The 25000-nt window shown below is 48.2% G+C and overlaps 3 protein-coding genes across 3 annotated transcripts in view; 2 read left to right on the top strand and 1 right to left on the bottom strand.

The window, feature by feature from the left end:
• The window catches only part of ACTR8 (actin related protein 8), a 13305-nt gene extending 10702 nt beyond the window's left edge, over positions 1 to 2603 (top strand). Inside the window, exons 11-13 of the mRNA XM_029242644.1 lie at positions 320 to 584; positions 1350 to 1513; positions 2331 to 2603. Of these exons, the coding sequence (XP_029098477.1) occupies positions 320 to 584; positions 1350 to 1513; positions 2331 to 2474 (573 nt within the window). The 3' untranslated portion in view covers positions 2475 to 2603. The remainder of the gene's footprint in view (positions 1 to 319; positions 585 to 1349; positions 1514 to 2330) is intronic.
• A 2091-nt stretch (positions 2604 to 4694) lies between these two features.
• Positions 4695 to 14939, bottom strand: IL17RB (interleukin 17 receptor B). Its single transcript, XM_029243322.1, is given in 7 exon segments — positions 4695 to 6627; positions 6629 to 6669; positions 7879 to 7977; positions 10254 to 10372; positions 11077 to 11226; positions 12703 to 12751; positions 14589 to 14939. Coding segments are annotated over 7 exon segments (1146 nt in total). The 5' UTR covers positions 14761 to 14939; the 3' UTR covers positions 4695 to 6111.
• A 2548-nt stretch (positions 14940 to 17487) lies between these two features.
• Positions 17488 to 25000, top strand: part of CHDH (choline dehydrogenase) — a 66007-nt gene continuing 58494 nt past the window's right edge. The window contains exon 1 of the mRNA XM_029243851.1: positions 17488 to 17794. The gene's annotated coding sequence lies outside the window, so the exon portion shown is untranslated. The remainder of the gene's footprint in view (positions 17795 to 25000) is intronic.

Genomic DNA, 25000 nt, shown 5'->3' with positions numbered 1-25000 from the left:
GAGCCATTTGAGAGAGAGGGAGCTAGGGGGAGAGTGAGGTGTTACCTCACGCGCTGCCTGCCCGTGATTGTTTTGGAATTGTCAGCACTTCCTCATCTTCTGCACACCACCCCTGACTCCTAGTTATCCAGGGGTGGGGACCAGGTGCTTGGTCGTAGAACTATGGTGTGTTTCCTCTCTGCAGCACAGTGACAGACGTTCTTTTTATAGAGTGTAGAGTAGTGGGGTAGGGAGAAGGGGGGGATCTAGCTGGAGAACATCAACCGTGTTCTATCATAGCCTTACCATCCATTTGATTCTCCTTTCGATTGATTTAAAGTCTGCAAAAGCTACTGCTGACCGAAAGTCTGCATCCAAACCCATTGGATTTGAGGGGGATCTTCGTGGCCAGTCCTCTGATCTTCCAGAAAGACTGCATTCCCAGGAGGTGGATTTGGGATCCTCCCAGGGAGACTGCTTGATGGCTGGCAATGATTCTGAGGAAGCTCTCACTGCACTGATGTCCCGGAAGACTGCCATCTCGCTGTTTGAAGGGAAAGCCCTGGGCCTGGATAAAGCCATCCTCCATAGCATAGACTGTTGTTGTAAGCACGTCTGGGAGCCGGGAGAGAGCAATTACAGGGTTCAGGCTAGGGTGTGGTTTTGCCCTGCAGCATGTTCATGCAAAAGCTTTTGAGCAAAAGAAAAAGAAAGCTATTAAGCATCTGCTTGGCGCCTGCATTGTCGGGTGTTAGGGTCTGGCTCCTGGCCTCGCTGAGCGTGGAGCCTCGTGGAAGAGACCCAAACAAGTCAGCTTACCACACAGAGGTGAAGTCACAACTGTGCAGGTGCTACAAAACTGAACTAAAGGGTTCTGACTGACAGTTTCTGATTGAGGGACTTAATAAGGAGTTTTTACTCAGGAGGAGCTGTGGAGGGCGGGGAGGCAGGGAAGGCTTTCCTGAGGAAGAGCCATTTGAGAGAGAGGGAGCTAGGGGGAGAGTGAGGTGTTACCTTGGTATTCCAGGTAGACGAAGAAGCCTGTGTTAAGGCCAGTGTGGCTGGAAAGCAGGATGTAGGGTGAAGCTGTGGGAAGCGGTGGGTACACACCACACTGGACTTTGTAGGCCCCCCTAGAGATTCTGGTCCTAATCCTGCTACTAGCAGGGTCGGGGGTGGGACAGCAACATGCTCACATTTGTGTTTTGCAAGGTTCCTCTGGCTGCGTGGTAGCATTGTCTAGGATGGGTTGGGAGAGAGACCTTTGAGAAGGCTCCTGCAGTTATCCAAGCAAGAGATGACGGTGGCTTGGCCTGGGGTGGTGGTGGATATGGAGAAAAAGCGTGGAAGGGATTTCACTGTCTTTGCAGCGTCTGATGAAGCCAAAAAGAAGATGTACAGCTCCATCCTGGTGGTGGGAGGCGGTTTGATGTTCCATAAAGCTCAAGAATTTCTGCAGCACAGAATTCTCAATAAGATGCCACCTTCATTCAGGCGAATTATTGAAAATGTGGATGTGATCACAAGGCCCAAGGTATGTTGTACACAGTGCAAGTTGTACTCTTGCCAGTGAAACAGCATTATTTCTAGTTGTAATGTATTGGACAGAGAAAATCCTGGGAGGCGTGGGTTTGTGTCTGGGGAGTTCTTAAGGGCTTGGAGCAAGTGGAAAAATTACTTTCAGCAGGTCACAGATGTGGTGAAAGGAGCTCTGGACTAGGGACTAGATTACTGGCTTTTAGTCCCTGCTGTGCCCTCCAAACTAGCATGACTGACTTCCGCCTTTGTCAAAGGACTGGATGGGGCAAGGAGAAGACTGACTGTTCTCACGCTGTCAGCCAGAACAATTCCATTTTATCTCTTTCATATTAAGAATCTCCTGCTGGTCCCTAGACCAGGTGATCTTCAGGGATCTTTTTGGTTTGAACTATCTTGGCAACCATAAACACAGGAATTTAGAAACAGATTGTGTCTGTATTTTATTATTCTCACTGACAATTCCTGGGAATATTTTTATTTAATTTTAATTCTGAGGGAGGGATTGTGGGATATATTTATTCCAGTCAAACTTCAAAATAAGTTATGTCCTTACATATGTTGCTGCCTATAGGGACTCTTTGTGGAATAATAGTAAATAGTGAATAGTAGCATTTTCAGTAATAAAAACTAAAAAAATTTCTTGTGAGTTGAAATAGAAGATGTCTGTGGTTCATGGATCTTTCATGGGTCTTTAATGCAAGTTGAAAATCTGATTTATTCCATACTGACTCAGCAGGGTGTTTTCTACCCCCAAATTCAAGTAAATGTCTTGTCTGCTTACACTGAAATATCTTTGCTTATCACCTCTCTAGGACATGGATCCCCGGCTGATTGCATGGAAAGGAGGGGCAGTGTTGGCTTGTTTAGATACGACACAGGAGCTGTGGATCTATCAGAGAGAATGGCAGCGCTTTGGCGTGCGCATGCTGCGAGAGCGAGCTGCTTTTGTGTGGTGAAATGGACAGAAAAGCCACTGTTGAAGACCAACACATAACCTTGTGGTATAAGACTCTTATAGAACATTTATATTCTAATTTATTGACCTAGGTGCTTAAGTTTTATGAAAATAAATGAATTTTAACTTTTATGTTGAGAACATGACATTGGTGTAAAAAATAAGCTGCTTTTGTAGTCAGGACATTTGAGAATAAACATGAACTTAGTCTTCAGTGGTAAACTCTCCTGCCCCTTCTTCAGGGTCTCTAACTCCCGATGATCTAAATTGTTGCAGTAGAATGGTTCTCAGGTGGTGAAGCCCTTCATTTAGGTTTGGCTTCTGAGAGTCATCAGGCAGTCTCACATAACCATGAGGGGTGGGTGTGTCATTGTGTACCTGAATTGTGAGAAATGTCTGGTCACGCATTTTCCCTCTTATCTAGTACAGCAAGCACATGTGTCATGACCTGTGTATGCTGCTACAATTCCAAATAGGAAAGAAAGTTTTTTGTTTTTTTTAAATTTTCTCCTGTATTACAAAAAATATTGGGGCACATTCAGGTCTAGATTTCCAGAGGCAAAGATTTAAGGCTGGGCTGGCTGGCTTTTGTTACTGACATAATCTAGGGTGGGCCTGGGGAAGGAAAACAGTCATTGACCAAAACAGAACAGAAATGAAAACTCATTTGCTTCCTAAAGCCAGATAGAAATGATTTAGGTTAATGATTTTCTAATGTGTTGTACAGATAAACAAGGAGACTGCTGTAATTTCTAACTTAAGCATCAGGTCCCCAATTTTCCTTTACCTGAAAAATGAAGTGAAAGTTCTTGGAGTACTTTTTGTTCAGTATGATCAGTTGACCTCAATCTGTGAGCAGTCTGAACCAAAGTTTAAATACAGACAGCTATTACCACCAGTGGTCCAGGCCTTGGTGCAGCCTTCTGAGCCCCGGCAGAGGAAGGGAAGGAGGTTTGGAGACTGGAGCCAGCCAGCACAGCCTATGGGCTCAGAGACCTGGGAGGATGGGGAGGATGCCTGATTCCTGCCACTCCCTGCCAGGGACCATCTCGCTTCTCTACAACTGAGGGTGGGAGTGGGGCTGGGGGAAAGACAAAAGTAGATGCAGATAAGAGATGCGGGTAAGTGGAATATAGAAACAGTAAGGACGGCTGCGGGGGACTTCCCTGGAAGTCCAGTGGTTAGGACTCGGCACTTTCACTGCTGTGGCCCCGGGTTCAATCCCTGGTCGGGGAACTAAGACCCCACAAGCTGCGCAGCATGGCCAAAAAAAAAAAAAAAGGATGGTTGGAAGTTTTAGGACTTGGAGAAATGCTGTTACTAGAGCATTTTAAATAAATAGGATTATTTTGCATATCTGTTCAGTAGGTTGGAAACAAAGAAGAGTCTGCCAGTATTACAAAATTTTAATTTGCTAGTATTATTTGGGATGTTTGCCTTAAATTTGAAAATTGTATGCTTTTATGTTTTCAGTTTTTTAACAAAATAATTAAATTTATACAATACTGATTTTATGTTTCTGGGCTGTTTCAACACAGTTTAATACTGGCTACCTAGTTCTAAAAGCATAATGTATTTCTGTTTATAATAGTTTTTCACATAATAGCGTATTGCTCTTATAACTGGTAGATGTTGATTCGGAGGAGGTTGGTTTCTGGTCCAAGTTTTGACATAAGCCGTCTTCTATTACTAGCACTTACAAGCACCGTGAAAACTGATCATGACAAGTAAGTGAGCTTTACCACATTAATTGTATTGCCTCAGGCATTGCTAAGTATTTGCTTGTGAACCTGGACACTCTATCCTTCCTTATTTTGGTCTTTATCTGTAAGACATGTATTAGAAGGAGTGGCATGGTCCTTTAAGGATAATCTACAAGAACAATTTAAGAGTCATCCACCTGAAACTGATCCACATTCTAGAGCAGAAGCGGTCTTGCACTGTGCGAAAGAGACAAGCTTTCCTAGAAAAATATGGATGCTAATATAAACAACCTTTTTGTGACCTCTGCATTAAGAAAAAGATGCTTTGAGAAAAGCAAAAAGTTGGAAGACTTAAAACGCCACACATCTCTACATTCTGTAATTCTATGGTAGACTCTGTTTTGTTTTTTGGTTTTTTTTTGCGGTACACGGGCCTCTCACTGCTGTGACCTCTCTTGCCGCGGAGCACAGGCTCCCGACGCGCAGGCTCAGCGGCCATAGATCACAGGCCCAGCCGCCCCGCGGCATGCGGGATCTTCCCAGACCGGGGCACGAACCCGTGACCCCTGCATCAGCAGGCAGACCCCCAACCACTGCGCCACCAGGGAAGCCCTAGATTCTGTTTTTTATTTAAGTAAACCAGTGCAATAATTCATTTATAAAAAGACTAATTACTTCAAGAGGGCTAACTTCAACATACGAATTATTTTTGTTTTGAACACGGAAAGTTATGTAATAACCATAAAACTCTGAATTCTGACAGTGACTTCTAATAGGTAACTTTGGGCAAAAGTAGACATCAGCTCTGCAAGTGATGTATTTTGTTGTTGATGTTAAAAGTCACCTGTACAAGAGTCAGATAGGACATGAATCTAGTTCTGAGAGGGAGGGTCCTATGCAAATACCAAGTTTACAAGTGGTTCCACATAGAGTAGGTCATCTGGTCAGCAAAGAGAGGTTCAGCTTGTTATTCCCTATTTTTATTATCTTAGAAATAAGGACTTGTGTGTGTAATAGAAGGTTTTTCACCTAAGAAGTTATTGAGTGAATTAGTGAGGACTCTTAGGTTTGGCATTCATTAATTAAACTTAGAAAGTTATAGATCTAAACAATTCTACCTACTCTGCAGAGCATGGACTATTCAAGACTGGATATTTGGCTGGGAGATGCTTTATCATTGATTATCTGAATGGTTATAGTTTGGTAAGTGTTCTTTTTTTTTTTTTTTTGCGGTACGCGGGCCTCTCACTGTTGTGGCCTCTCCTGTTGCGGAGCACAGGCTCCGGACGCGCAGGCTCAGCGGCCATGGCTCACAGGCCCAGCCGCTCTGCGGCACGTGAGATCTTCCCGGACCGGGGCACGAACCCGTGTCCCCTGCATCGGCAGGCAGACTCTCAACCACTGCGCCACCAGGGAAGCCTTGTAAGTGTTCTTGATTTTTAGGTGTGAAATTGCCTTAGCTTTATAGTTATAAATTCAGTTTCTGTTCTTTAATGCCACAGTAGTTAGTAAATTTGTAACAATTTTATTAGCATAAAAACTTTAATTACTAGACTAAGGTGTATGTATTCAGTTGTGAATCCTCCCTTACTTCCTTTTGCTAAAGCAGGTATACATATGGTTGACCCTTGAACAACACAAGTTTGAACTGGGCAGATTCACTTATGTAGATTTTTTCAATAAATACATACTCCCAGTCTGCAGTTGGTTGAATCCACGGATGCAGAACCACAGAGACAGATAGTGGACTGTAAAGTTATACATGAATTTTCGACTGCACAGGGGTCAGCACCCCTACCCCCTGGGTTGTTCAGGGTTCAGCTGTAATCCTCCCTACAAGTAGCCTGTACGGTAAACTTCAGAATCATCACGGATGCTTTCCTCCTGTAATTGGAGCAGTAGGAAGGCTTTAAGGTCTCCTGCTTCGTGGCTGGGCTATGGGGAGGAGCAGCTGTAGTGGCAGGCGTGCACCCTTCTCCCCGTCGACACACGTTGTTTGGCATGGAGAAGCTCTGTGCAGAAAGCCGTAGCATCCTTCATGAGGCGGTATGTGGGGCAGACACTGAGCCCAGTGTCGTTGTCTTTGGTATCCTCTCTGAAATAGACCACCACGTATTTGTGCAGGTGAGTCTGGCTTCTCAGATCGCTGCGGAAGAGGTTAAAGGCGATGGGGAACAGGTCTTGGGAGTTCTCACAGGGGCTGCCCCCCCTCTTGCCACAGGTACCATCACACATGGTGTTATCATTGGAAAGAAGGAAAATGACCTTATCCGTGGCTTTCTTCTGAGTGGTAAGCCACTGCACGGGACCCGTCTCGGCTATTTTCTTTTTCTGCCATTTTTCAAGGATGACTTCACTTCTGCAGTGGTTTTAAATAAATTCAGTGAAGTAGCAGACTGTGTGATGGAAACATATTTCAGATGGGTAAACCACAGGAACCTTAATGGGGGGGCAGTAGTGTGGTAGTAGAGAAGGAAGTCTTCTTGATCCTTTCTGTGGGGGAGAAAAGCATTTGTCATCTGTGGACAGCAAATAACAGGCTTTTACTCTAGTCTAAACTATCGCTGATAAATGATCCCTTGCTAGGGCACATCAGCTGAGCACCAGGGATGTTATTACTGCCAGAGAGGAAAATACCCCTGATGTTCCTTTTGTACACATCATCTGAAACACACCAGTGCTTAAACCTTAAAGATGCTTAAAAGATGTATTTTCTAAGTCCCTGTCACTGAATTAGTCCTCTTGATTAAGCCCGTAGCTTTGCAAATAAATTCATAGAAACTGTTCAGGTTTAAGGTACTCTGTTTCAGGTGGGTGGTTGTAAATTTAGTATTTTTAGTGCCATATGTGAACAAGGACAGCTGACCTCTCTGCCCTTCACATCACGTTTTAAGTTGGGTCAACTCAGTAGTTGTTCCATCTTCTACCTACAGGTGGTAGAGTTTCTTTACAGTTCCATAAGGTTAAGTGGTACCCCCATTTCAGCTGGAACTCAACTGGAATTCTGTCCTATACGTGTTAAGGAATGGAAACTAGGTATGAAACTAACGAATACAAGTCAAACAATAGCCATTAATATAAGTATTCTTAAGGTCAAAGTTTGACGTGGCTTGCTTACCTAAGAAAGAAAATGGGATTAATCTTGTTCTGTATACAACATCACAAACAACTCAAAGACTACATTTATATTTCCTTGTCTATGTGTGGAGGGGAGGAGAAGCAGAGGTTTTCAGTGGGCCGCCCTCTAGCTGTGTATCTATATAAATATTCTGCTTTCTTATTCAAGTCTTCAGTGTTTTAGAGTTGGCAAGATCCTTAGAGTATATGAATCCAAATGAGTGTTGTTCTTATGCTTTGGAAGAATTACTTTTCAAAAGTAGGAACTAGCATAGAGTACCTATCACAGGTAAAATGTGATTTGTTATCAGCTATCTTTGGCCCATTACACTCGTTGTAGATGCCTCGATGGTAAAAAGAAAACAGGTGATAGCAGATCTGGAGTCCCAATCCCTGCTTTACCTTAGCGGGTGTGGTCCAGTCATTATATTAGTCTTTAGGAGAGCTCTGAGGCATTAAATAAATGTCTGACTCTTGTGTAATGCCAAAATGTGATTGCCTTTGGAGGAATCTCCTTTTAAAAAAAAAAAATCAGTGTTATTTCCTCATCTGCGTTTCTTTAAAGAACTGAATTATAACCCTTACCATGCCTCCAGGTCAGATAGATCCCAACCGCCAGCACCCACGTGGCCACCAGCAGAGCCGAGAGGAGGAGAGGCAGCCATCCACCCAGCACACTTCTGCCTGGAGAAAACAAAGCTCATTCATCTTTAGCAGAACAGAACCAAATTTATCTCTTATTTGGAAACTAAAACTTTTACTCAGTGCTTTGTGGAAGTTTTGGTCCCTTTAAAGCCAAGGGTCAGTAGATCTCCAGGGGGTCTGCAGATCAGTGTGTTTTTCCATAGAGTGTCCAGGTGTTTCATTAGATTCTCAAAAGGGAGAGGGGGCCCAGGAGGTTAGGAACAGTCCTCTAAAACCATTTTGGCTTCTTACTCCACATTTTCACTGTGGTAACCAGAGTTTACGTTCGTTTGTTTTTTTCTTTGCTGAATTAATGTTATTCTGGGTGCAATTACTTAATACATAATATGGATAGATGGCATTTTTAAAGGCTGTTTTGTCAGACTGACAGATGTGGGGGGTCATGCCACCTGGTTACAGGAATGTTGAGGATCAGTTAGGCTCCAGCGTGTGAAAGTGCTCAGGAATCCATAGGCACTGCGCCTACACAGCAGTCAGGATTGTTAGGAGGTGGGTTTCTAAGACCAGCACCTTTTAACTTTTTTTTTTTTAATTAATTAATTTATTTTTGGCTGTGTTGGGTCTTCGTTGCTGCACGCGGGCTTTCTCTAGCTGCGGCGAGCGGGGCTACTCTTCGTTGTGGTGCGCGGGCTTCTCATTGCGGTGGCTTCTCTTGTTGCAGAGCACGGGCTCTAGGCACGTGGGCTCAGTAGTTGTGGCTTGAAGGCTGTAGAGCGCAGGCTCAGTAGCTGTGGCACACGGACTTTGTTGCTCCACAGCATGTGGGATCTTCCCGGACCAGGGCTCGAACCCATGTCTCATGCACTGGCAGGCGGATTCTTAACCACTGAGCCACCAGGGAAGTCCCCTTTTAACTTTTGACCCCACCCCTGGGCTAGTTCTGGAAGCATTTTATTTGTCAACCTGCAGTGAAGGTACTAACATCGCTAAATCCAGAGAGACATTCTCCAGAACCAGCTGCTCTCAGGCACCAATGACGTGTGTCTCTTGGTGCCACTGTTCCTAATTTGTTATCCAGATGTCTGTGTGGCCACAATGAATTACAGTAACAGCCAGGCCTGGGCCACTGAGATGGATAAGAAAGTCAGAAAGCAGTGAAATGCATGTTCCCTCATATACTCAGTCCCTTTACAGCCCTGACGTTTTTCAGCAGATCCTTGCAGCACTCTGAATATCAATTTTGCACCGTTGATTTTGTTTCCCTTTTGTGTATATCCTGCTTGGTCACGGATCTTGATTTCATAAATGAAGCACAGGTATGGAAATACGGAGTCAGCTAAGGAGAAATGAGGGGCTCAGCCTTATTTCTACTTTCACCAGAACTTCTCTTCCCTTTTTTTCTGGCTTCAACCCCTCTCTAGTATTGTAATAGGACATTTTTTTTCCTTGGTCATACGTCTGTCACAAAGCCCTAAAATCCAGACTAGTGACTCAAGACCAAACACCTTCTAAGACTCCTGAGCTGTGAACCTAAACTTTGTACATGTTGCTAAGATGTTAATTTCCTTATCTAAAAGGGTTAGGTCACATCCTAATACATATACAAATATGTCCTCCAAAAAACAGAGCAGTGGGACTCCTCTTGACCTAAGCCAGCGCTTTACGACATGTAAGCCCCTTGGGACTAGTAGAGTCTGGTTCCCTGGAAAAGGGGTGCAGTCCTAACGTGTTGATGGGTATCTGCTCCGCCGGGCATGTCTGAGCTCTGCCTGTATGTCCCGGGAATGAAGAACAAAAAGGCCCTTATGTCTTGGGTGTAGCTGTGTCCTACCGGGACCCTCCATGGCCCCACAGCATACACTCAGAGTGGAAAGAGCTGTGAGAGCACCTGCTAGCCCAACTTCCTGTTCTCCAGCGCAGTAAACTCAGTCCCCGAGGGGACAGAGTTGCCCTTCAAAGTTCATATGCTGGTTGGGAACCCAAGCTTGCTGATTTCAACTCCTTTGTTACTTCATTTTGCAGAGAAAATGGAGGCTTGGGATAATAAAATGGCTCAGAGTTCCTCTGTGTTTCTGTGACAGAAAATAGGAATAAAAGCACCTTGGAAAGTCAACAGCCACTCACAAAAGCAGAAGGGACCGTGACGATAAGGTCAGCTTCCTGACCTCACAACTGTGAAGGTGGAAGCTGGGATTCCCCATCAACCTCACATAATGGCGAGACTGCTGGCAGAAGCGAGCTGGGGAGAGAACTCATCTGCTCCAACTAGAAAGACTCCTCAAAGGCAACAAGTTGCAGTGCAGTGGGTCTTCAGTCCCTTCCCCTCTCCTCCCCTCTCCAGGGCATCTCGTTCAGCTTTACCTGGACCACAGCACCTTCACTTTCCCCAGTCCCTTGAACCACCACGGAAGTTCGAGTTAGTTCCTTCTGGTGCAGGTGAGTGAGATAAAAATCAAGAATTAGGAGCCAGGGACTTCCCTGGTGGCACAGTGGTTAAGAATCCGCCTGCCAGTGCAGGGGACACGGGTTTGAGCCCTGGTCCGGGAAGATCCCACATGCTGCAGAGCAATTAAGCCCGTGTGCCACAACTACTGAGCCTGTGCTCTAGAGTCCGCAAGCCACAACTACTGAAGCCCTCATGCCTAGAGCCCGTGCTCTGCAACAAGAGAAGCCACTGCAATGAGAAGCCCGCGCACCACAACGAAGAGTAGCCCCGCTCGCCGCAACTAGAGAAAGCCCGCAGGCAGCAACGAAGACCCCAATGCAGCCAAAAATAAATACATTAAAAAAAAAAAAGGTATTAGGAGCCATACGAATGATTAGATCAAAGACTGCCAGTGAAGAGATCACTCTTCCCAAACTGACTTTGAACTCATTAGACTATGTGTGAGTCAGGATTCACTTCATACTTCTGAGACCTCCACCTTTGGTTGGTTTTAGAGTCAGAGGGATGTTTCCAGGGATGCTCCCAGGGACTTGTTTTTCTTTGTCTGAATTAATCAAAATAGCCCAGCATATTTGTACAGCAGACAGTTCTGCCTGTGCTCTCCCAAAAGAGAGCCTGTCCAGGAAATCTGCATCTTCAACAAGAGAAGGAGAGCTGGAGGTTGAGGATGGGGGTGGTGTTGAGGAAATGAAGGGGAAAAAAGTACCTCCAACACATAAGTCCCAATTACAGTGGTATTTTGTATGAGAGCCATATATCTGTTTCCAGGGGGACTGGTTGTAAAGTTCACTTCTACCATGGTCTCATTCTTCTTACAAGCAGTGATGTTTGGATCCCACAGACTTCCTGTAAGTTGAGAGAGAATCACAAGGCTGGAGTTGCAAACTCAGCCCTCATTTAAGTCCCCATAAGGGCTTGACAAAAACAGATGTACGTTCTGAGGCACACGTCCAAGAGATACTTATTCAGCTACACAGTGTGCCTTTTATTTATCATCTCAAAGTAACCTGCTGCCCATGAAAGTTTAGTGACCCCATGTCACTGCTTTGCTGAAAACAGCTTCCCTGGGCTGAGGGTGGTGAGAGGCACAGGCTGGGTTCTACTACTCCATTCTATTCGCAACATCCATTTTGAGTGAAGGGCTGGGGTCAGGGTTTCCTCCTTTCCGGGATGCGGGGCAGGAGCCACAGGTTAGGAGACATGTCTGAGTTTATAGAGCGAGGGAATTCAGCTAGAACTAGAACACTCTGGGCTCCAGGAACTCCACCCATCAGGCCACTCTGCCCCAGCTTTACTGGATGTCAGGAAATAAGGAAATATCTCACGGCTTAGAAGGTACCCGGACAGGTCCGCTCTGAGGAAAAGCTGGTGGTTTCATTCATGTGGCTTGCAAATCAGCGCTCGGTTAATTTCCAGGAACATGATATAGAATACCGTGTATTATTTTCCCTACCCAGGAGGCCATTTCAAGTCCCAGCTCAGAACCGTCTTTAGGAGTTGGGTTCTAGGACTGATTCGAGGCCCTCAGACCCCCTCACATCCCAGTGAGCTCCAACACTCCAGATCTCTCCTGGTGGGGGGCGAGAGAGGAGGCACAATGCTCCAAGTCTGCCTTCCAGCGAGGAGACGCGTGCACTCAGTCTGCTGGGGTTCATAGGGATGCCTGTGGGGTGGGGGTGCCTAAGAGGCAGGGACTGATCCCCCCCAAAACCACTAGCCTCATTAGCACCCTAAGACTATTACCCAGAAATGCACAGAAATCCTTGTAAACCCCTTGGAAGTTGGCCAGTTGGGACTGATTATCCTGAAGGGGCTTATTTAAAAATGCGAAAGATGGGGGCAGGTTCTAACAGTCTGGCCTGTAGGATGTGGACCCCTGTGAGGTCACAGGTTGACGGCCTGCTTCTAGGTCACTACTTTAGCTAACGCTCCCACCTTGAATGCACGTCCAAGCAGAAGGTGTGCAGAGTCCCCGTGACCACAGTTCAGTGGTACTGGTGTCTGAGCAGGTGGGGGACTTACAGATTCCCATCCAGGCAGGAAGGGCCTTTGGTTTGGGCTAAAATGTTACTTTAACCAAGGGAGCAGGGTGTTTTTTTTTCTGTGACTTGCTCACCATATAAACCTACTAAGAGTCTGTCCATCCCTGGGTTCAGTGGGCACGGCGCTGGCCAGGATCAGCCTTCACAGTCTGAGCAATTCGGATACATAACAGCCCCACTCTAGGCCTCAGTTCCTTCATCTTAAAAAGCTTGAGCTGCGCTCACTCACGGTATGAATTTCTTCTAATAACAAAAGCAAATGCTGTATTTACTTACCTGCCTCGATGCACTTTTTTTTTGCATTTCATTATGTGGTCCAGGCAGCCTGGAAATTTGAATGAAAGTTTTTACATTTTAGAAGAAGGTATCTCTGCTCCACCCCCTTGCCAACAAGTGTGCATACACATATGCTTACCACACCTGTAATGAATTGTCAGACATTTCAGATATGAGGTCAGATAGCAGATTTAAATGAGATGCTAACATTATACTGTTAAACAGAAGATTATCTATTCAGGAAGTGATAACCAGAGTCTAATTTAAATACAGCCTTTATCAAAACTATCTGTGATCCCCAAGAGAAGACTTAGAAACCAACCATTATTCAAAAATGAGGTTTGGTAATATGTGTAGATACTGCCCCTTCCAGGAGGTGGAGCTTAATCCCACCCTATATCCCCACCCCAGGATGGGGTAGACTTAGTGATTTGTTTCCAAAAACTAAAATTTGGGAAAGGGAAAAATACTAGATTACACAGAGAAGCCTGGCAGACACCACTTAACCAGTGACAAAGGTGAGCACCACCTGTGACGTCCTGTGCATGTCACCCACCCCTGATAGAGTCATGAGAAGAGTGCTTCACCTCTGCGGAATTCTCACCAAACACACCTATATCCCCAGTCTAATCATGAGACAAACACCAGACAAACCCAGATTGGGTTTGCAGGATGTATGGCCATCATGCCTCAAGACTGTCATGATCTTGAAACACAGGGAAAGACTAAGAAACTGTCACAGATCAGATGAGATGAAGGAGACATGGGGGACTAAATGCCACTGAGGCAGAAAGAGGACATTAATGGAAAATCAGGTGAAATCCAATAAAGTCTGGAGTTTAGTTCACAGAAATGTACCAGTGTTGGACTCGCAGTTTTGACAAATAGACCACGGTAATGTAGGATGTTAACGATAAGGGAAACTGGGTGAGAAGTATATGGGAACTCTTTGTACTAGCTTTGCAACTTTTCTATAAATCTAAAATTATTCCAAAATATAATTTAAAAAATAAGATTTAGTCTCATCAAGAAAGCTGGGCACTACTGTGTAGTAAATGATGTGATGCCAAGAATACACTGGACCACGACCAAGGAACAATGACAGATTGGAAATTGCCCCATTTGGCTTCGATGCTACACCTGGGACAGGGACAGGCATGGGATACAGAACAGGTGACCCAGCCGAGTGGGGGTGACGTGTGGGAGCTGCTGGGGCCGGGCACCATGCTGGACCTTCCTCACCCATGATCCCATCTCATCCTCACCCCAACCCCGTATGTGATACTGCAGGTGTGATACCAGAGAGCTGACTGTGTGTCACAGAGCAAGGGAAAGAACCCAGCACTCGGTGCCACCTGCCTCTTCACCGCAGCTCAGGGGAGAAACGTGCTGGAGTCTGTACATCCTCAGAGACCAGCCGCACGCTGTCAGACTACACAGCCTGCCAGGCAACTGAGGCTGGAACAAGCGTTTTGCATCAACAACAAAGAATGGCTAAAGTGCATCAGTCCAGAAGGACCAGAGTTTGACTGTCAGCTTCACTTCTGCATGTGTAACCAGGGCAAGTTACTTAAGTTCTCAGTTTCTTTATCTGTAAAACGGGGCTGTCCCAACCTTGGGATTGTTGACGGCTTAAGTGAGATGATGCGTGTCAAGTGCTCAATCAGTGCCTGACACACAGGAATGGGCTTTCCCCTCCATTTCACCTGACTTAATCCTCTCCTTGTGAGTGAGGTGCGGTTACTGTCATGTCCATATTACACACGAGGAAGCCGAGACTCAGCAAGGCCAAACGCCTTGTCCAGGGTACCTGGCTTCTCTGTACCAAACCACATACCAAAACAGGTGTCCCAGCAAGACAGTAAGAGAAGAGTGAGGAAATGTACCTGGTGAGGTGAAATTCACAGCCAGGGAGGGGCCGTCTTCATTCATATTTGCATTGGGGATGTTATGGGCCCCAATGAAATAGACTGTGTTCAGCTCTACAGGAAAGCCAATGTAGGAAAACGTCCACTGCAAGGCAAAGCGGGAAGCCCTGAATTTCCAAGTTCTTCTCATTTATAATTTCATTCCTTAACCTACTGCTGAAACTCATGTCTCTAGTCAACGTCTGCTAAGGAAATGGACCCCACACTGTTTGCCAGTGTAACTCACAGAATCAGAGAAGTGTAAAATTCTAGAGCCAGGATGTGATTTAAGTTCAGCTTCCCTCACTTTGCTGATGGGGAAACTGAGGCCCAGGGATGCTGACTTGCCCAAGGCACACAGCAGAGAAATGGCCCCAAATGGGATTTGAACCCAGGCATTCTGCTTCAGGCTCCAGGTTGTAGCTCTCAGCAGCCTGTTTGTGAGCACAACATCCACACCCCCAACAAAGGACCTGGATTAGTGGCAATTAGCCAAGTGTCTCCAAGTGCTTACTTTGACCTAGAAGATTCCCTCAGTCCTTCAAGGCACAGGGGACGAAAAGAAACCGAGTGCCATGTTGAATACGGTCAAACCACAAGCTTTCATTTGCCAATTAGGCAAAACACCATCTTTTTCCTTAAATGCATACACAAGGGATGAATGCTGAGCTGGTTCCACTTCACAGTTTGAGGGAGACTACATGGCCCCATGGTAGGCTATGATGGGCCATAGATTAACCACTAGTACACTTGACCCTCAAGCATGGCCATCACCTCCCTTAAAGACCAGAGGTGGGTTTTTTACCCCTCTCTACACCTCAGCCGTCTCTGCTACAAGCAGGGGATAACTCTAGACCACCATGAAGGTCCCTTCACACTCTAATGTTTAACTGCAGGCTTTCAGGACAGTCTAGAATATTTATTGAGTTTTCCCAGGTTAAGGACTGGCTATGCCAAGAAGATAAGTAGAAGAGTGCAGTCCATGGTGCCTTTCCCAGGTGCTTTAAAAAATTCTTCTTCTAATATAAAAGGACTCACCTGAGATATTTACAAAATCATAACGCAACTGTGATTTCATCATGTTATCTTTTAAAAAGAACTTTTAGGGGTTCCCTGGTGGCGCAGTGGTTAAGAATCCGCCTGCCAATGCAGGGGACAGGGGTTCGAGCCCTGGTCCAGGAAGATCCCACATGCTGCGGAGCAGCTAAGCCCGCGTGCCACAACTACTGAGCCTGTGCTCTAGAGCCCGTGAGCCACAACTACTGAGCCTGCGTGCCACAACTACTGAAGCCCATGCTCTGCAATGAAGAGTAGCCCCCGGTCTCTGCAACCAGAGAAAAGCCCGCACTAGCAACGAAGACCCAATGCAGCCAAAAATAAAATCAATAAAATATATAAAATTTATTTTAAAAAATAATAAAGAGAACTTAAAAAAATAAATGATATCATCAGTGTCTAAGAAAGGCCAGTATTAAATCCTTTGGAGTTAACTGCTCATGTCTTTTTATAAGAAAAAATAATTAGTACTTTGGTTTTGTAATAAAATACTGGACCTAAAAGGCAGCTGCAAGTTCCAGTGACATGACACAGCGTGGTTAAGTCCACCAGCTCTGGAATCTGATCCTTCACAGCCTCAACATTTCTAAACACCTTGTATGACAGAAGGCAAGACTTGATAGTTTGAGTAACCTGAGTTGGGTGAAATTCTCAGTCGCTCATCTTTGTCTTTTTAAAGCTGAACTCCAAGGGATATCATCAGGCAGCTTTTTAAACAAATGAGCCACCATACTGGGAGCTACGTTCTTGTCAAAGGGCTGGTGAGACAAATTTTAGGAAGAAGCAAAGCAACGGCTCTAAACTTTACAGAGTTCAAGCTGTTGGCCTAACAGCAGCTACTGCAAAGGCAATGAATTCTTCCTCTAGTGGAAAAGGCCAGGGAGTGAGGGGATGGGCTCCGAACTGAGACAGAGGACAAGGAGAGTAGCTGAAGACATAAGGGCAGGGAATGGGGTTTGTCTTTCCATCACCAAGTAACACCAGGCTTTTATGCTATGTGCTATGCTAAAAGGGCAGTAATATAGCTTCAAATGCTATTTCGCAGATGAGCTTTTCTTTAATGACCCAGAAGATTCTCTCAGTCCTTCAAGGCACAGGGGATGAAAAGAAACCTGCAGTAGAGTTCAGGAGCTTAGCTCTGAGGACAAGGGCCCCAGTACAGCGAAATTAACAGGGCAAAAAAGGCGAGTGGAATGGAGAAGGAGCTCTTGTGCCCCCAAAGAGGACAGACCTCAAGACCCCAGGCAATAACAATAGTGAAAACCTACTGTGTGCCAGGCTCTTTGCTGCTGCCTTGCAGGCCCTATCGCTGTCCTTCACTAGATCCTGGTAAGTTAGGTATGACCCTTCCTTACACAGATGAGGACAAGAGGCTCCGTGAGCATAAATGGCTAAATCAAGAGCACATGGTGGCATGCGAACCCAGGTTTGTCTGATTCCCTTGCTCCTGACTCAAGCAGCCCGACGCCCGGTGCCCCAGAGCATGCACACGCGTCCCCTACAGACGGCCCTCCGCGAACGCCTTGGAGAAGCATGAGCTGACGGGTGGGACGAATTTGGGTCCGGGCTCGAGGGAGGGGAAAGCGGGAGGGGGCGCGGATGTGGGCTTACCGGCTCCGGAGGCATGGCACCGCAGCACAGCGCGGCCAGGCTCAGCAGTACTAGCGCATCGCGGGGCCACTGCCCGCCACCGCTCGTAGTCCCTGCCAGCCTTCGGCCAAGCTCTTACCCCGGCGGCCGGGGCCACACCTCCGGGCTCCGCCTCCCCCAGCACCGCCCAGGTAGGGGCGGCCCCCTGGCGCCCTTCCTGGGTAGGGAAAGAAGTGCCCCGGCCTGCAGGGGCCGTGAGGGATGCCTGGGTCCGAGCGGCTCTCCAGCAACCGCGCACGCGCCGGCTCAGCGCACCCGTGCGAGCAGTGAGCCAGGTGCACGAGTGCACGCACGCCCCGCTCGCCCGAGCCCGGCGGGCCCGCCTGGCGTCCGGTCCCCTCCCGGAGCAGGTCGGTCCGAGAGGCCCGCGGTGCCCCTCCTGGCCGCCCGGAGCGCGCGGAGCGCCGGCGCCGCCAGTTAAAGTGTAGCGGGGCCGGGCCGCCGCCGACCGTCCCTGCACTCTGGCCGAGCTGCCCACGGTGAGTAGCGGGGACGCGCTAGACCCCGGGTCCACCCGCCCCGAACGGCCCCGGCCGCAGCCCGGAGGCCCCAGCGGCCTCGGGCCGAGAGGTCGGGTGGGTCCGGAGGACCCCGGCCGGACGCCGAGGCTGGGGCTCCACCTGACGCTACGGCTGAGCCCCCGGAAACTAAAACAGTGGGACGGGGAGAGCAAAGCCTCACTGAGTTCTTCGCGGGAGTTAGTTCCTCGTAGGAACTAAGTTATATGTAATTCGTGTAACAGAAACCCTCCCTTTCCCTGGGTGTTCTGGTCAACGTATGTTTTCACAAAATGAGGCCTGACACTAACACTTCAGTCTCCGGAGGCGGAAGCCTTCACCCTTTGGGTCTGGAGGCGGGTTTTTGAGTTTCCTTGAGCTCAGGATTTATGAGCAGCGTTAAATGCAAATTTTGGGCCCGCCTTTCAGAGAGCCAGCCCAGCCCCTCAGGTCCAGCAGGGTCCGGAATCTGCATTTAACTTGACATGGCTGGCAATTCTGCGCAGGTGGACCAGGACCATCCTTTGAGGCACGGTGGTTTGGGGAAGGTTAATAAAAATCAGCTGGGCCAACAGCAGATCAGAGTGCTTGGAACTTTGCTGCTTCAGCTGCCTGGGTTTGCAAAGGACAAGGTGGGGGTGACCAACTCAAGGTCCCTTAAACTTGTAGGCCAAGTTAGCTTCATTCTTTACATGAGACCAAGGCCTAAGGAGGAATGAAATTGTCAGCTGGTGCGAGGTTGACTTAGTCAAGCAGCTCTTTTGCTGAGGTCCTGTGCACCAGGCCTGGCCCACCTGCCTGAGTAAGATTTGGGCCAGCATGGAGTGGGCCCAGCTAGAGCTGGGGGCTGTGGCATGCACACATGTAGGTTTCAGGTGACGCTTCCAGAGGATTGGTCTGGTTTCTAACCAAGGAGAGTGGCTCAGGTGAGGCTGTTGCCTCACCCATGCCTGGGGCTGGGCCACCCTGGGCCCCTCGCTCAACCTCTCTGAGTTGCTTTGAGCCCTGGGGTCCCAGAGATCATTTGCAGCTCTAATAGTTGTCTTTCTTCTGAGCAAACGCGTGCAGGGTGCCAGCCCTGGGGTGCAAAGGTGCCTTTGGACTGAGGATGAGGGCGGTGAGAGCATGTTCCAGGGCACATGTGCCCAGCCTGCTGTGGAAGCACAGATGCAGACAGCCTCATTTTCCAGCTCTTGAGATCGTGAACTTTATCCCATGGTGCGGAGGAACCACGGCAGACGTCTTGGTGGTGGTCAGTTTTCAGTTTTAGAAAGCCCACCTGGGTGGCTATGCCAGGCTGTGGGAGGCTAGTCCCTCTGAGACCAGCGAGGAGGCAGGTGCTAACCAAAATGCGTTCACTGGACAAATAGCCGAGTCCCTGTGGGCCAGGCTTCGAGCTGTGCCAGCTCTACAGCTGGCCCCAAAGCAGGCCCTGCTGCAGGAGCTTGGGCTGTTGAGTGTGAGGGCTTTGGGGACAACCAGGGATGCAGAGGTTAGTCCTCTATCTGGAGATAGAGTTTGTGAGTCAGACATTTATAGGGGTGGTAGAGAAGGGAGGAGGATAGGTCCCCGGGGAAGGAGAACTCCCTGGAGGTGAAGGCTAGGAGGGCCTGCACCAGGAAAACCCGAGAGTGAGGGGGCAGCCGAGGTGTCAGATGAGGCAGAGGGGCCAGGGGTGGCCTGGCCTGAGGTGGGCCCCTGGCTTAGGTCCTTGGCAAGAAGGGGTGAGACAGGCAGGGGAGGAGGAGTTTGGAGGTGGGAGTGGGGTGGTTTTCTTTCAAGAAAGGGCAAGGTTAAGATCGTTTCTCCAGGGGAAGAAGCTGGTGGGCAAAGGAGAGAGGAAATGTGAGGCCAGCATGGTGCCGAGGTGGCTGGGCTTCGGGTAGGAGGAGGGAACCTGGGCAGCAGGTGCTGGCCGTTGACTTGGGACACAGGCTGAGGGATCCCCCAGTGCCCTGGGTCCAGGGCTGCGTGTGTGTGGGCACAGAGGTGACACTGCCCTGGCCCTGGTTCTCTGATGCCCACGGCAGAACTGCAGAGTGGGCAGTCCCAAGGAGAGCCCTTCAGCCACAGCTGGTGTTCTCTGTGGGCCAGCGAGGTGTGCCTGCCTGTCTTTTCGGGGGGAAGGGGTCTGCTCTGGCTCAGAAGTTCCTTCCAAAAAGTGTCCCTCCACAAGAGGGCCTTGTTGGTTAAGCATGCAGCCTCCGAGGTGGCCTGCTGGAAGGAACACCATTTGTTTGAATGCCTAAGTCCAATAGTGTCGTGGCTTTAAACAGGAGGCAGGGCCATTGCGGGTCAGGAGGTCCCAGCTTCCTCTCTGTCTGTAACGTCTGGAAGTCACTGCCCTTCTCAGAGCCTCAGTTTCCTTTACTGTAAAGTGGGCGGATGAGACAGTGTAATGGCAGTGAGGTGACTCAAGTCCGTGAGGGAAGTGCAGATGCTCTGATCTTCCCCCTTTGGCCATGAATTCTGCTGGGTCTAGGTTTCTGAAAGAGCCACTGTGCAGTGTGCCTTCAAGTCTTGGTATTTAGGAGGCGCTTGTGAAATGCTTGAATGAACGAATGAATGAGTGCATACCTTCCTCCTAGGCCGGCACCAAAGCCTGCCTGCCCAGGAGAGCTGGTTTGAGTTTCTTCCTCCTCTTCCTCCTCTGGTGGGGTGAAGGGCACCTCTCCTGGAGTCTGGAAGACCACTTTGTCTAGTACCCATGGCTGTGACCCCAGAACCCCTGGGACAGGTTCTGTGCCGCTGCTGGGGGGTGGAGAGACCAGGGTTCCAGATCCCTGGCTGTGCTAGTTACTCCCCAGTGCCAGCCTCGGATGAGGCTCTGGTTGTCCTGGGGCCTCAGTTTCCCCATCCATAACATGAAGCTGACATCAGCCCTGGTGGCCTGGCAGGGCTGTTGGGAGACTCTGAAGAGGTGGGAAAAAGCTGAAGGACTTAAAAGTGCTGTGTAAATTTAGGGGCAGGGGAGGTGGGACAAGAAATAAACAAATGATCTCCACGGCCCAAATAGGGAAATTCCTTTGGACCCAAGTGCAGCGATGCCCGCAGGCTGTCGCTTTTGTCAGACCTTTGTTTCTCTGTCCTATGCGTCAGCAAGGGAACAAGACCATTAGGGTTGTTGACATGTCCCAAGCCCAGTCTCCACCCACACAGGTGGAATTTTCCACTTCTTCTGTTTTTTCAAATATTAATCAAGGCCCCAGCCAGTCCACAGTGGACCCATTGTCTCATGAAGAGCAAGCAGTTTCTGGCAAACACTGGCCACCTCCCAGGGCCCCGGAAGCCCCCCCGAGCTGGGACGGGTGCTGTTGGGAGCACCCCGCCCTCGGTACCACCCTCCCCCCGCCACCCAGTGTTCTGCTCCAGCTGGTTGAGTTTTGCAGAGTCCGTGGCCATGCCTGCTTTGAGCCAGGGACCCTGAGGCCACACTGAGAGCTTGCCCCCTGCTCACAGTGGGGCCGTGGAGCCGCAAACGGTTTCTCTGCTCCAGTGAGAAGGGCTGGCCCAGGAAGGCCCACAGACGCAGGCCACGGTGTTAAGTCCATGTTAACACTACCCCTGCCAGTTCCTAGGGCGAAACCCCATGAGGCCACAGCCCGTGTGTACTTGCACCAATCTTCACATGCGCTGTCACGCTGGCACCTGGAAGAAGGTCCAGAATGGAGAGGAGGCTGGTTCTGTTTTTCTCTCAAAGCCGCATCTGTATGTGGGTGACAGAGTCGGCCTCCCAGAGCTTGAGGGAGGATTACTGGAGATGTCAGGGGGTAGAGCCGTGGGCATGTGTGGGACTCATGGCAAAGGGGCAGCCACCTATCTCTCCATCAGTGATACTTGAAACCAGGGTCCGTGGATGCTGGTTGATGTCCTACACTAGTCTTGGTGCCTGATTGATTCCTGCACTTTCGTTCAGTGATGGAGCTGTTCGTAGTTGACACAAGGAAGCAGTGGGCGTTTTTAAGCAGCTCACCTGGCAGTCCGTAAGGCCCTCTGCCGCTAAGCCCCTCCAGAAGCTTGAAAGGGACACAGTAGCGGGCATGTGTGGGAACGTTGGCTGACTCATATCTCGCCGCTGGTTTATAAAAGAAAATGAGCTGGCTACCTGCAGGGCTGCTCCCAGGTGTGATCTGGCGTCCCTGTCCCTGCCATGCCGTGGCTGGATGGCGCTTCGACAGGGGGTCGCTTAGCACCTCCAGGGCCTTGCTGGCCTCCGGAGGAGTGTGTCTCCGAGCCTGTGGTAGTGCCTGAGTGAACACGGATTAAAGATCAAGCAGGCCTTGCATTTCTCTAATGATTAGTGATGTTGAGCATCCTTTCACGAGGTGTCACCTCACACCAGTCAGAATGGCCATCATCAAAAAATCTACAAATAATAAATGCTGGAGAGGCTGTGGAGAAAAGGGGACCCTCTTGCACTGGTGGTGGGAATGTAAATTGATACAGCCACAATGGAGAACAGTATGGAGGTTCCTTAAAAAACTAAAAATAGAACTACCATACCACCCAGCAATCCCACTACTGGGCATATACCCTGAGAAAACCATAATTCAAAAAGAGTCATGTACCACAATGTTCATTGCAGCTCTATTTACAATAGCCAGGACATGGAAGCAACCTAAGTGTCCATCGACAGATGGGTGGATAAAGAAGATGTGGCACATATATACAATGGAATATTACTCAGCCATAAAAAGAAACGAAATTGAGTTATTTGTAGTGAGGTGGATGGACCTAGAGTCTGTCATACAGAGTGAAGTAAGTCAGAAAGAGAAAAATAAATACCATATGCTAACACATATTATATGGACTCTAATAAAAAAAAAGGTTCTGAAGAACCTAGGGGCAGGACAGGAATAAAGATGCAGACATAGAGAATGGACTTGAGGATATGGGGAGGGGGAAGGGTAAGCTGGGACGAAGTGAGAGAGTGGCATGGACATATATACACTACCAAATGTAAAACATAGCTTGTGGGAAGCAGTCGCATAGCACAGGGAGATCAGCTCGGTGCTTTGTGACCACCTAGAGGGGTGGGATAGGGAGGGTGGGAGGGAGACGCAAGAGGGAGAGGATATGGGAATATATGTATAGCTGATTCACTTTGTTATACAGCAGAAGCTAACACACCATTGTAAAGCAAATATACTCCAGTAAAGATGTTAAAAAAAATAAAAAGTAAAATAAAAAAAAAGATCAAGCAGTCCTGGTAGCTGCTGCTCTCTGCCCTCTGCTTAGCCCTGTGTTTGCAGCAGATGCCAGAGTCGGTGCCTCGGATGGTGGGAAGGGACGCTTTGTCCTGGGACCTTGGACAAGTCACCTCAGAGCACGGGTCTGGGCCTCTAGGGGATTGATGTCCAGTCCATAATAGTGCATCTCACACTCCCTGTGGTGCAGGACCATGTTTGGTTTTTAAATTTTAATCTCACATGGGTTGATTTAAAAAATGTAATAAAAGTTGTTACAGTAAAAACAAAGATACATCACATTTAAGCTCATTATCTTATTAGGAGATGCAGCAGACATCGAGTCACTGTGTCAGATTGCTGGAAACGTTTCTAAACCCTGCCTTTTGATTCTGTGCTTATCTTCCGCAGACAGTCGAAAATAGCATGTGGGTTGGCCCTGGCCACAGAGCCTGAATCCTTCACATCTGGGTGTGAGGTGGTGTTTTTTAATCGAGGTTTTAAAAGCTGGTTGAAAATGTGCTTGAAGGAGGAAGCGGGTAGCAAACCTTTGTTGGACGCCCCGACTTCTGTGGAACAGGGTGGAGTCCATCAGCCTAGATCAGGCTCCTGGCCTCCAGTTTCTCCCACTCTGCCTTCATTCCCTCAGTCCTTTAGCAGAGAGATTTGAGATTTAAAACAGATAGCAACAACGAAAGCCCTTTTTGTTGTGGAAAATTTGGAACACACACAAAATTAGCCAGAAGAGAGTACTGAATTCCATATCCCATCCCCTCATGGGTGAACCTGTTTTGTCTGCCCCCCAGATCCCTGGGGTTTTTAAAACCAAATCCCAAATATTGCTTTTTTTTTCTGTCCATCTTTCAGTAGGTATTTCTGAAACTGTCGTTTTAAACAACGTTACCACAGAACCAGTGTCACATCTGACAAACAATGACTTCTTAATGTCCTCAAATATCCAGTCACTGTTCAAATTCCTAGGACCTGAGTGAGATCCACACGTCATTCTCTCATGATCTGTGGATTTCCTTCCATCTCTCTCTGCCTTGTTTCTTTTTCACTTGAACTTGTTGAAGAAATGTCGGGCTTTCCCTTGGCCTGGATTCTGTGTGTGGGATCCCACGTTCCTCTGATCTTTGAATTTCCTCCAAATCGGTGGATTTAGAAGTGTGAGCAGATTCAGGTCTGGAGTTTTGGGTGAGGATATTTCATTGTGTTCTCTCATTCACACATATCTCATTCAGACATATGCAGAGGCGAGAAGGGAGGAGCTGCAAACATCAGAGGCCCCCGCAGAGGCTGGCACCCACTGTTGCCAACAGGAAACCCCCGGCCCAGGTCACACAGAAGTCCTGGCAGAGCTGGGGACAAAAGCCTGGCCTGTGGTTGGCATCATACTTGGGACTCCTCCCTGGGGTTTTCTTGGCATTCTGAGCAGTCTCTGCCCTGTCCTGTGTCCCACCCTCAGCACCAGGAGGGTGCAAGGACAAGTGGGCCCTGCCCAAGCAGCTGGAGTTATCTCCGAGGTAGCAACTGATTAGCTAATTCAAGAGAAGAGGGGAGAGTTTCTGATTCATTTGTTTATTCTGCGCCAAAATGTGGGAGATGAGAGTTTTAGGAAGAGAAACTTGACTTTTGAAGAAAATGAGTTTTTTTTTAATGAAAAAAAATTAAGCTACAACATACAGTAAAGTGTACTGATGGTGAATTTTTATCTGTATATGCACCCAGGTGATCATCACCTGGTCAGGATCCAGAATGTTCCTTGTGCCCCTTATTTAATTTAATTTACTTTATTTGTTTGCTGTGGCACGCAGGATCTTAGTTCCCCGACCACGGATCGAACCCCTGCCCCCTGTAGTGGAAGCACGAACTCTTAACCACTGGACCACCACGGAAGTCCCTCCCTGTGCCCCATCTAAGTGGCACCTCTCTCTGCCCCGGCACAGATGTCTCAGTTCAGTGTCCGCACCTCAGACTGCCCAGGTGTGGGAGCTGTAGG

This window comes from Monodon monoceros, unplaced genomic scaffold (assembly GCF_005190385.1).
Source record: "Monodon monoceros isolate NGI ecotype Baffin Bay Population unplaced genomic scaffold, NGI_Narwhal_1 Super_Scaffold_3, whole genome shotgun sequence".
Classification (NCBI taxonomy): domain Eukaryota; kingdom Metazoa; phylum Chordata; class Mammalia; order Artiodactyla; family Monodontidae; genus Monodon; species Monodon monoceros.
This window is presented reverse-complemented; position numbering and strand designations above follow the sequence as displayed.